The sequence below is a fragment of the Leuresthes tenuis genome, unplaced genomic scaffold (genome assembly GCF_036924035.1).
Source record: "Leuresthes tenuis unplaced genomic scaffold, fLeuTen1.0.hap1 SCAF_20, whole genome shotgun sequence".
Lineage (NCBI taxonomy): Eukaryota > Metazoa > Chordata > Actinopteri > Atheriniformes > Atherinopsidae > Leuresthes > Leuresthes tenuis.
In genome coordinates this window covers 8,471,236-8,483,323 of record NW_027325374.1, presented here as the reverse complement: position 1 = coordinate 8,483,323, position 12,088 = coordinate 8,471,236, and the positions used below count along the sequence as shown (strand labels likewise).

At 42.5% G+C, this 12,088-nt stretch overlaps 1 protein-coding gene across 13 annotated transcripts in view; it reads left to right on the top strand.

The window, feature by feature from the left end:
- The window catches only part of nrxn1a (neurexin 1a), a 57,568-nt gene that overhangs the window by 31,050 nt on the left and 14,430 nt on the right, over positions 1 to 12,088 (top strand). For all 13 annotated transcript variants that reach the window (XM_072372894.1, XM_072372901.1, XM_072372898.1 and 10 more), the window contains 7 exons: positions 100 to 352; positions 4,852 to 5,055; positions 6,137 to 6,163; positions 8,896 to 9,018; positions 9,386 to 9,767; positions 10,101 to 10,291; positions 11,033 to 11,206. In XM_072372894.1, coding sequence (XP_072228995.1) covers positions 100 to 352; positions 4,852 to 5,055; positions 6,137 to 6,163; positions 8,896 to 9,018; positions 9,386 to 9,767; positions 10,101 to 10,291; positions 11,033 to 11,206 — 1,354 coding nt within the window. The remainder of the gene's footprint in view (positions 1 to 99; positions 353 to 4,851; positions 5,056 to 6,136; positions 6,164 to 8,895; positions 9,019 to 9,385; positions 9,768 to 10,100; positions 10,292 to 11,032; positions 11,207 to 12,088) is intronic.

Sequence of the window (12,088 nt, the reverse complement as noted above, 5' to 3'; positions counted from 1 at the left end):
CATCTTTAAAGAGGTATATGACAAAAAAGCATGAAAAGCATGTAAATTTTCCAGATATACCTTCTAACCACAACTCAACACTGGTGACTTCCTCCTCAGGTGTGGACGGCTTTGTTGAACTACGGTTATGTGGGCTGCATCAGGGACCTGTTTGTTGACGGGCAAAGCAAAGATATCCGACGACTCGCTGAGGCCCAGAGGGCAGTGGGGGTGAAGCCCTCATGCTCCAGAGAGTCGCCCAAACAGTGCCTATCCAACCCCTGCCAACACAATGGCATCTGCAGGGAGGGCTGGAACCGTTACGTCTGCGACTGCTCTGGGACGGGCTACCTAGGCCGGTCTTGTGAGAGAGGTGAGAACAACAGGGTAGGAGGCTGGAGATGAAGAGGACGAAAATAATACTTTTACTGGACTTTTGTCAGATTGCTTTGTTGTATGCGGAAATTCTAATGATTCATCCTCACAACAGCAGTGAATGGGCTGACTTAAAAGAGTCACTGAACAGCAACATTTTGTGATGATTCATAAAACGTGATGATATAAAATGCAGTCAGAATGACAGCTTGCCATTTGCTTTTTGTTTTGAGAACACTGAGAAATGCCAAAGGAATGACAGGAAGACAGATTATGTGGGGTGGAAAGTAGGGGGCCCTAAAGTCAGAAATAACCCCATTAAACTACTGGAAATATATTATGATCATCATTTATATTGGGTAGTAACATTTTTATTCATTATACCTTTGAGTTATGCTTTTCCTCCCTAAAATCCCCATGCTTACAGATTCCATCAGCATGACGGTACTCGCTCTGACGTGCTAAAAAGGTACCCTCGTAAAAATTTATGGTAGATAAAAATGTGACTAAAGTCTTATTAAAATAGAATTTTTTAAAAAAGCTGAAATGAGTTTAAGAAGGTTTACCTTCCACTACATCCTTTGTGAAGCAGATAGAAGGCTGAACATGAAAAGAGGACGGCAGGTTGGGAATAGATTTGGTTAGGTGGAGATAGAAAATAAGGGCAAGGAAAAAAAAGTGCTCAGCAACAAAAAGAATAACAATGTCGGTTTTCTATCTTTGGCTGCATCTTTTTTCTATTCGAAATTACACATTTTCTGTGTCACAGGCAGAGTAGTAAAATGCAGGCAGGGAATGAAGAGGAAGAACAAAGGTGAAAGAGAAGAGGCGGGAGGAAGCATAGCAGCAGACAGGACTATTGGACTGCTGTAGATGTAGTGACTGGGAATCGATGAGAGAGGAAATGTGCAGAAAGCAGGGAGCACAAGCTCTGACAGAGGATGGTGGATTCACCCAGCTGGAACAGCCATATGACAGCAGGTGAGGAGAAGAGGAGGAATGGGAGATGGGAATAGAAAATCTGACAGAGGGGGAGAGTTATGAGAAAAGGTATGAATTCATATCGAAAGAGAAATGACAAGTGGGAAAGATTGGCGAAGGGACTGATACAGGCCTGTTGAAAGCAGCAAGATGGAGTCAGACAAGAAGAAGAAAAGAAATGTTGTTTGTGTCACAACTGCTGATGCGTCTCAAGTGATGATTTTACCATCATCTAACAGCAGATACAGCGTACACAGACACTCGCCGCTTTTCTGAAAGGTGTTGATATGAAAATGTTTTATTTCAGAGGACAAACCTCTGCAGTGTACTCTCTTCTTTTTCTTAGCTCCATCTTCCTGTCTACATCTTTCTTCATCCCTCTCTGTGTGCATTGAGGGGTCACTAACTGGTTGTTCAGTGGATTAAAGGAAGCACAGATGGAGAAGCAGATGGAGAGAGTGATTGGCCGTGTTTATGCCTTCTACCTGTGGTTTCTCTCCCTTTTTTCCTCCCTCATTCTCTCACTCTCTCTTTTGTTCCCCCTCTCTCGTCTTTAATGAACGAACATGGTCGTCACGCTTTAGCTCCGAGATTCATTTTTATTTTGTTGCAACTCTTTTTAAGTTTCACCCTGTCTTCTTTAATGAGTTGATAAGTCAAAAGTCCTATATGAGGGAAGAATAGTCAGCAAATTGACGAATACATCACGTTTTGATATGTCAACACATCCAAACACAACCCTACTGCTAATGTGCCAAATCAGATAATCTTAAAGGAAATATAAAGATTTGCTATTCCGTCAATGTTTTCATGTTTGCAGTCATGTCCATCTGTCAAGCAACTGCAAGTGCTTTCAGACCAAACAAACTATTATGTAAATATACTGTACAGGATTTAAATCTAGTCATAATGACGTCAGCTGGAAATGACCATATTTGAACAACAAGATAGGGTGGGAGAGTGATACTTGAATGAACAAAGCTGTCATTTTTTGAGGCCTAGTAGCCACTTAATGATCTTTTTTTGTCTGTTTGTTTTTAGTAACACCAAAACACTGATCAGCAGACATGACTTTAGTTAATGACGCCACAATTATTTATGGACAAAATTGATTGACTTCGTACCTCATGATGAAGTTTACACTTTGTGAATTAGAGTCTATCGGAGTCTGAGATGGTTTGAGGTCGATCAGTGCTTTAGTGTTGGGTTCCCATTTTAAGGTTAACGTGGAAACCTGAATTTAACATTTTGCACAGATTTTATCAAATATTTGATGTTGATGCTGCCTTTATATGCTTGACCAATTGTGCACTTGCCTGAGGTTGAATCCATGAATGCTCTGGGTTATTTTTCTATTCCACAGTAAGAAATTAAGGAGCGTGAATGGTCTCAAAAAAATGCATGCACTTAGTTTTTCCAGCTTTACCTTAGTAGGGTACAAGCACTGTAGCTTGGAAATTGTTACATTTTTGGACATACTTGTCTGTACTTTTTTAAAATTTCCTCTGGCAGAGAAATGCACCCATTAAAAACAGCCTTCATATCAACAAGTTAACCTTACCTGCTTATTTTGGATTTAGGAGGAAGCCCAAGTACCAGGAGAAAACCCACATAGGGACAGAAAGAAAATGGCTGAGATTAGAAGCCCATTGCAGCACCAATAACCACATTAGCCCATGTCTTTACCTCCCCAAAATATGTCCATAGGTCATATGTCCATGAAGGTTGACACATCCCCTAAATTACATTAAAAGAATTGAATGTGATCTCCATTTGTTGTGAAGTGTAAAAATGGTGTCCATGAGGGTGACATTGTAAAGAGTCCTGATCGTGATCAATTCTCTTATGTTGGTCTCGATCTCACGTCACACAAAGCTTTATGGTTGAAAAAGCTGCACCATCCAACCTTTTGAGGACATTTAGCATTCTTCCTTAACAGTTACAAGAGCTGCTTGTCTGCTCTGCGAGAATGAAACTATGAGAATTGGTACAGTTGGTAACAGGTTGTCACACTACATACTGATTGGATTCAGTTTTCTGTTTACATTACTTTATGTGAGATTAATTTATTAGTAACAACTAGAACTCTTTATTAAACATCCCGGCCCAGAGACAGGTAATACAGAAAGCATATAGAGATAAAGACATAGATGGTTACAGGCCTTTAATGGTATATATCAAATATTACTGGCCTCATCCTTTACTTGGTACGATCCATCTGGTTCATGCTACAGGCATCTAACAATTTGTGACAGCCAGTTTATATTCTGCTGTCGTTTACTTTTTCATTTCCTGGCATAAACAGGCCTGCATACTTCCTTTACACCAGCTCTCCATCCTCAGTTCGCCTGGTAGTGAGTTAGGTGCTGTGGTGAGGAAAATGTAGTCAGCTGTCTCCCTCATCAAAAATGCATGCATGTGTGTGCGCCGAGGCGGGTGTATGTGTGGCTGTTAGTTATGTTATCTGTGATATAACAGGCCAACCACCTTATTTTTTCCTCAACTTAATGAGGGTTCATTTGCATTTTAGCCAAGAGCTTTGCTGTCTCTCCCCCCTCCTGTCTCTCTTTCGCGCTCTGTCCTTATTTTCTCTCCCCTTGCTCTCACTTTACTAAACCCTCCTCTGTTCACACTTAAATTCACTCACTTATTCTGACAAGCACACACACACACACACATAAAAACACACTATCTCTCTTTTTCCCTCCTTCTCAGCTCATCTGTATTCATGACGCCTTCTTCCCTTCCTGTTCTCTTGTTTTTGCCTCGGCTTCAACCGTCTCCAACAGAAACATAGTGAGCTAAAACGAAAGAGGAATTGTGTGGAGAGATAAAGGAGGAAGGGAAGAAGGAAGAGAGGAAAGATAACGACACAGCGGCATAGAGAGTGTGTTTAGCTGTGTATGTAATTGGCCAATAAAAATGGGGTTCTCAGAGGTAAACAGTTTAGCGGCCCGGGATTGGCCACAGCAGGTTGCAGGAAGAGAATATTATGAATATGTAAATAAGTATGCAAAAGACATTAAAGTGGGATCACCTGAGCTTGTTACATTATGACTCCAGGGTCTTGGATGTCAGCGACAGTGGCTAATACACTCTCTACCATACATTCTGATTTAACTGGATAAGAGGGCCAGCCAACCAGCTGTGGCTATTTTTGCACACTCTTCTCTAAGACGAGGGAGTGATGATGAATTAGGGGTGGAAAATGATGGCATAATTTAGTAGGAAGCAGATTTTGAGTCTCAACATGTCGTGGTGGGGAAACAGTGGGGATTGTAACTGTAAAACACTTTGTCTTGCTTAAATCTGATTCACCCATTGTGGAAATGCTTTTGTCCTCGCCCACTTCATGTGTTTTTTTTTTCCTGCCAATCATCTTTATTTCACATGCTTTTTTTTTTTTTATTTCTACCCAACTCCTTTTCTTCCATCATCTTCCTCCGCCTGTCTGTCATATTCTCCTTTCCACTGTCATCCCTGTCTTATCTGCCCCTCTCTGTGCTTCTTTTACAGATGCAACCATCCTCTCTTACGATGGCAGTAAGTTTATGAAAGTGCAGCTGCCTGTGGCGATGCACACCGAGGCGGAGGACGTCTCGTTACGCTTTCGCTCCCAGCGGGCCTATGGCGTTCTCATGGCAACTACATCCCGTAACTCCGCAGACACCCTGCGTTTAGAGCTGGATGGGGGCCGTGTCCGACTCACTGTCAACCTAGGTACACCCATGCACTAAATTGCAGTATCTTAGACATATTATAATTACCTGTCAGGGGAATGCAGCTGATACTGGCCTCTTGGCTATTTCTTGCCTAGAAATGTCATTAAATGTTGATTAATAATTTTTTCTTCCTTGTGAAATAAACTTAAACTTCTAGATAATTTTGCTGTTTTTAACGTCCATCTACATTATTCAAGACAGGGTTTTACTGGGTTTGGCAAATTTGAACAATTTTTAGGTTCATATAGAACTTATCTGTGAACACACACACACACATGTTTGTGTTGAACAGAGGGTCAAGCCCCAAGCTGCATTCTCTGCTTACTCCCAGCAGACCTGTGCATCCCCAAAGTTTTCAAAAATCAATGCAAAAACAGAATATGTATAAGCACACACAAACAGTTCACTTAACATGTACAAATGCTCTTTTTATTGTTAATTTCTCTCTTTTTGTTCATTTTCAGCCTCACTCTTTCACAGTCTCACACAAATTCACAAGCTAACACACAACCTAATAGAGGGGTGCATGTGTTGGTCTCTGGTTGTCTGCAGCCACGTCCTCTCCGTGGTTGACGCCACACGACACACCGAGGCATCGTGGGTGACGCAGGGGCTTAAATCTTTCAGGCATTTGCTGAGATTTTTGCTCTGTTTGGGCGACGAACCTACTGGGACGTGTTCGGTGTCATTAGACAAACTGAATCACATGACCCATCTCAGTCTCCGGCTGGTTTCGATTGGTGGCTGAAAGTGTCGCCCAGATCAGAGCAGCCAATGAGCACATTGCTCATGTTGTGAGAAAGTGCTATTCTTGAGATATTTCAATTAAAAATAATATTTTTTTTTCCAAATTGATTAAAATTCAAATACATGGACATTTAATTTGCTGAACACTGTTGTAAGAAAACATACAGTCTGTCTTAAGGACCTGTGACAAAAGCAAGTGTGTGTTTTCTCAGCAGTGTATGCACATGTCTGTATAAATACAGGGTGCAGGGTGTGTCGATGTGTGCGTCCCCAGGGCGTGGAGAGTTTGTCTGTGTGTGCAGCATTAACCCTCTGCTCTGCTCTCCCTCCAGACTGTATCAGGATAAACTGTACAGCCAGTAAGTGATCCTCCATCTCACCTAACTCCTCCCCCTCCCTCTTCTTCCTCAGAATGTGTGTGTGCTTTTAATGTGTCTGACTATTTTTTACTACCTTTATCCTGTTAGTTCATTTCATGTTACTCTCTTGTTCAACATATCTTTGTACTATATGTCTGTGTGTAGATACACGCGTACGAGTGTGTGTGTGTGTGTGTGTGCATTGGACAGGGGGGGGGTGTACATATGCGTGTTAGTGTCTGCATGTTCAGCTACACTGCAGGAGAGGCGCGATTTTTGCTGAGGGCCAGGGTTTTCCAGGTCGGCCATTTTAGCAAAGGATAGATGGCCGAGAGGATGGGGGGTTGAAAGGAAGGGATGGTAAAAAAAAAGAGAAGAGGAGAAGGAGAGAATGTGAGTGGGAGGTGTTCAAGTGGAATTAGTTGTATGGAGAAGCAAGAGCAAAAGAGGCAAAGAGAGGTAGCAGGTGGAAAAATGCAACCCAGAGCTGCAGGCTAATTATGTCTCCTCCGTGCCAGAGACAAAAGATGTGTTGTCCCTCTCGATGTCTCTTGTTGTCGCACCTTCATCCCAACTTCTGCACTTGAGAGATTTTTGGGTAGTGCTCATTTTGCACTTGTGAACGAGTGCCTGTGCATTATTTTCATTGGCCGCCTGTCTCTAGCCTGTGTGTATTCCCGTGTGATGAGTGTGTTTCTCTTCATCCTGCTGTGTGGAGCTGAATCCCTGATGAAGTTTAATTCCATCACGTGAAGTTCCTCTCTGTCACGACCACAGAGAGCGCAGGAGAGCGAGATAGAGAGAGGCAAATACTCTGTGATGGCATAGAGGTGGTGAAATGGACGACTGCAGTTGCCATAGAAACCCTACTAGCCACACAGCGCTCAAGCTATTCCGCATGTCTGCTGGCCAATTTTAGACCGGTTGTCTCAATGAACATTTCAGTAGGCAGCCACTTTTCTGGCACACTGTGCATACAATAAATTATACATATCATATCCAAAATGGAAGAAAAAAATTATTTAACAGCAAGGCGCTACAGAAATAGTTTACTCAGCAGTCAAATAAAAGCGTTGGCTTTGCAGAAATTTGAGGCTTATCCTTCAGAAAAGCTATTTGTTATTTGGAGCTAATGAAATATGAATCACTTTCAGTCATTTTATTTTCGATATACTCTTAAAATCCTCAGTAGCTAATGTTACTTGATATGAAATGTATTTCCAAACAGCCTTTCTTGTCTTACTATTTGAGTTCCTGTCCTCTCTGACATTTGGTTTAACCTGACAGAGGGCATACTGTCTAGTTGCTCACCGTTAGCTTCAACTCACTGTGCTGCTGGATGCTCTTTAAACGCTGACCCAAAATAGGTGCATGTTTGTCTGTGTTTGTGCCTCTCCCTGCTCCCAGGTTGAGACAGATCACTGCCCCACTCTCACATCAGCCTGCTCATTCTTTGAGTATTCAGTTACATGTGCAACAACACGCACACACATTGACAAACTCATAAACTCACACAAGTATACACATATTCTCTCCCTTACTCAGTGCTAGGCAGTGATCCATGGTAACAGGATGAGATGCTCATGCCCAGAGCACAGCTGAGTCTCCTCAGGGGAACCCGTGTTCTCTCTTAATGCACTTTTAGCTTTGCAAACGCACACCCTTGCATTTCGCGCTGCCACATCCATTTTGATTGACCCCTCATATTTGTTTAATTGAGTTTGCACATCAGCATCTTTCTTTACTTCTGGACCTATGTGTTTGTGTGTGTCTGCCTGTGTGCCTCTATGACTGATGTAGACACGCTTGACATTTTCTGCAGCGGAATGTGCTCGGGTCAGTTTACTTCTCACCCCCCACCACCACCATCATTACCACCTATAGGTCACTATGAGCAGACTCAGTCACACTCTTCAAGCCAAAAGCAGTTTGAAGAAAGAGAGTATGTGTACGTGTGTTGGTAGGTGGTGGGTGTTGTGTTCAAGGTTGGAGGGGTACTTGTAAAGAGTAAGAGCAAAGGGACACTGCCAGTCTGTCAAATGTGTGCAGTCAAGTATGTAAAGATATGAGGTGGTAGATGGTCAGAGAGAGAGACATCATGCGAGGACATCACAGTCTCTTACATTTTGCTGCACATCAGCACCTTGGAGAGTATTCTGAGGCTCTTCTGTGTGTCTAGTGCCACCATGAGGCTTACTGCAGCATTGCGCTCTTGTGGACAAGTAAAATCGAAACTCCAATATTGGAGCACACAAACTTGTACGTGTGTGGAGGTTGGAGGGCGTAGGGCGGTCAAAGGGGTGGGAAAGTGCAGTGTGTGCTTGTGTGTGTGGGTTGGAGGTGGTCATCATGGTCGTGTGATCCGTCCACAGATGGATTGTCTCAGCGTGGGCCTGTTGTGACTCACAGCTTCCATCTTAGAACCCATAGCATTCATTTGTGTTTATTTTTCTTCCTGTTTGTGTCTTATAATCTGTCTCTCTGATATATCTGCAAATAGACTTTTCTGTCTGAGTGTGACAAAGAGATGTTTGTCTCCCAGGATATGTATGGTCCCTTTCCCTACCGCTACTGACTTCCATTCTCTCAGTTTCTGTCCTTAAATTTTTATTCAACCTGCCTGGCTCTCTGCTTCTCTTTTTTCTTCTGGCTCTCCTTTCTTGTCTCTCTACAACTCTGTCTCTTTCTACCTCTCTGTGCATTGTGTTAATGGTGCTCTGGGCTATGTGTAGGTAAAGGCCCAGAGACCATCTTTGCTGGGTCAGGCCTCAATGATAATGAGTGGCACACGGTGAGGGTTGTCCGGCGTGGAAAAAGCCTCAAACTTACTGTGGACGACCTGCAGCCTGTTGAAGGTAACTGCAGCAGCCTAACTTGTTATTTTTTCCCCCCATAAACTTACATGTTCAAGTCTTGAATTTGTGTGTTGTGTTGGTTGTATTCTTTGTGAATATGATGTGTATGATTGACTGATTGTTCTTTTCTACATGAACAGATCTAAATTTAAAGGTTTTACTCCTTTTTTAGAGAACCTCTGTAACCATGTGAGAATAATCATTCTGCTTAATGTTTTGTTTTACTTTACTCCCACTGCACAAGTACTGGTATAAGTGTCTCTCATGTCAAAAAAAATCATTAGCATTAGTCTTACTATTGGCATGGAACAGTTCCACAAGCCATTTGTCCATCACCCTCACATCTGAAGTTTACCCCCACCACCAGGTCAGATGGCGGGCGACCACACCCAGCTGGAGTTCCACAATGTGGAGACGGGTATCGTGACGGAGAAGCGCTACATGCCTGCTGTGCCCTCCAATTTCATTGGTCATCTTCAGGGCCTGACGCTAAATGGCATGCCCTACATTGACCTGTGCAAGAACGGCGACATCGACTATTGTGAGCTCAATGCCGTTATTGGTTATAAGAGCATCGTGGCTGACCCCATCACCTTCCGCTCCCGCTCCAGCTTCATCACGCTGCCCACGCTGCAGGCCTACTACTCCATGCATCTCTTCATGCAGTTCAAGACGACGTCCCCCGATGGTCTAATTCTCTTCAACAGGGGAGACGGCAATGACTTCATAGTTGTAGAACTCGTTAAAGGGTGAGCTGGACAATTAGCAGTTTGTGACTCATTCATGAGTCTGTGCAGAATCTTCAAATTAGATATAAGATTATGCATAGAATATGTTGTTTTTTGTTCATGGGGAAAATGTCCTGCAGAAATTAATGTGCATTTTCTATTATCTACCTTTTGTGGGATTTACTTTGGGGAAAATGCTAAGCAGCTCTTTTTGTAATCAAGCTTGTAGAAGACAGATAATAATGTCCTAAAGTGTTTGACCCTGTGCTCTTCATCACAAGTACAGATGATTTTCCTTCTCCCTTCCCACTTGTTTAACCCTCCTGTTCTTTTCTCTTCTTCTTCTTCCCCCAGCTATCTTCATTACATCTCTGACCTGGGCAATGGAGCACACCTGATCAAGGGCAACTCAAACAGTCCTCTTAATGATAACCATTGGCATAACGTACACATTTCCCGGGATACCAACAATCTCCACACAGTCAAGATTGACACCAAAGTTACCACACAGACCACGATGGGTGCCAAAAACCTCGATTTAAAGGGTATGAAAAAGATACTAAGTGACAAGTATGATGTATTTGAATAAAAAGAATTATGTTTATGTACACAATATCTTCATTCTGCACTTTTGCTTCTTAGGAGGCTGTTTTTGATAATGAGTGGACAAATGCTCATTAGTCCTGAAATGATTAGTAGGTTAAAGGAAAAATGTAGCCTTTGGAGAATGGACTAAATAAGAATACACCAGCCCATCTAAAACTCACTAATAAACAAGTCTAAAAACAAATTTGCTATTTCATGAGAGGGGGATATGCCAGACTATCTGCTGAAGCTTGAAGGTGGTTTTTGCTGCCTCTTGATAAATCCAAACTTACTGCGTCTGCCTGATTCCACTCTTTGGACTAAACTAAGTTAACTGTCCTCCGGCGGTAGCAGCGCATTACCATACAGACATGAGAATGGTATCTATTTTATAGAGTAGCTCTCATTAAAAAAGCAATTAAACTTATTTCCCGTTGGAAAATTAATGGGTAACGGCATGCATAATCGATTAATTGTTTCTAATTTATCGAGTAAAACTGCAAGCAATTCACTGCCAAATAGTCATTGGTGCCATATCACTGAAAACTGAATTCATTTGGGTTTTGTGCTGCTATTGAGATAAAGAAATTAAAGGCCATGGGCTCAGAAATAATAATATATATTTTTCCCAATTAGAGCAATCAATATAGCATCAATTGTTGGTTCATTAAGCTGTGTTTCTTTGTGTTGCTTCTCACCAGGTGATCTGTACATCGGGGGTGTTTCCAAAGAGATGTACCGAGAACTGCCTAAGCTGGTCCACTCCCGTGAGGGATTTCAGGGTTGCTTAGCAACAGTTGATTTAAATGGTCGGCTCCCGGACCTTTCGGCTGATACCGTGACAACCATGGGGCAAGTTGAGAGAGGTTGTGAAGGTGAGGTTGCAGACACACCATTCGATCTGTTTCGGCCCCCGTGTCCCAACTGCTTTTTCTTTCAGTTTTCATTTTACTCATGCTCTCCGTTGTTAGGATAAGTCACTAACCCGGCTCTTAGTCTGTCAGATGTAATTTCTTACTCTGTCTTTTCATCTTGTCCTCAGTCTTTCTGCACATTGTGTTTTCTCTCTATGTTCCACTCTTTCTTTCAACAGTTCACAGACATCTGTGTGCATTAACTAACCATCTAACTTAATTTGCTTGTTTGCTTTTTTGTTTGGCTGACAAAAGTTACATTGATGAAAGCTGACTTGCAAGGTATATCACTTTGTGTGAGCATGTGAGACATGTGTGTGTGAGGGTGCAGCAATGTGTGTGAGTGTGTTGAAACTACCCAGTGGTGTCCAGTGTTGTGTGGATCCCAGTGATCCAGAGTCAAAGGTCAGAGTTGATTTGTCCTCTCCCAGCCACCATAGGGATTCCATCACATTAGACACATTACTGCTGCTTGACTTCAGTTGACAACCACTCTACCACCCAGGTTGCTTAGCTGCATGCTCTCTAAACCCTCCTACTGACTCTAAACCTAAACTTCAATACTCAACTGGTGAATCATTTCACACCCTTTCCTCCATGCCTCATGTTAGAAGTGCACAGAAGGAGAACTAAGTTTAGAGTTTTAACATTCTCCCCCTGTGTGGTTTTAGCACGAGGCTGAGAGAGAAAGGTGGCAGACAGCTGACGACAGAGTATTGAGATGAAGACTCTTTCTCTTATGTTTAGTCCCCTCTCTTGTCCTTGCCCACTCATCTAGCCTCACCACCTGCATGCTTTCCACATTTGACTTTTTTAATACGTAATCTAGTTTAGGTTCAGTTC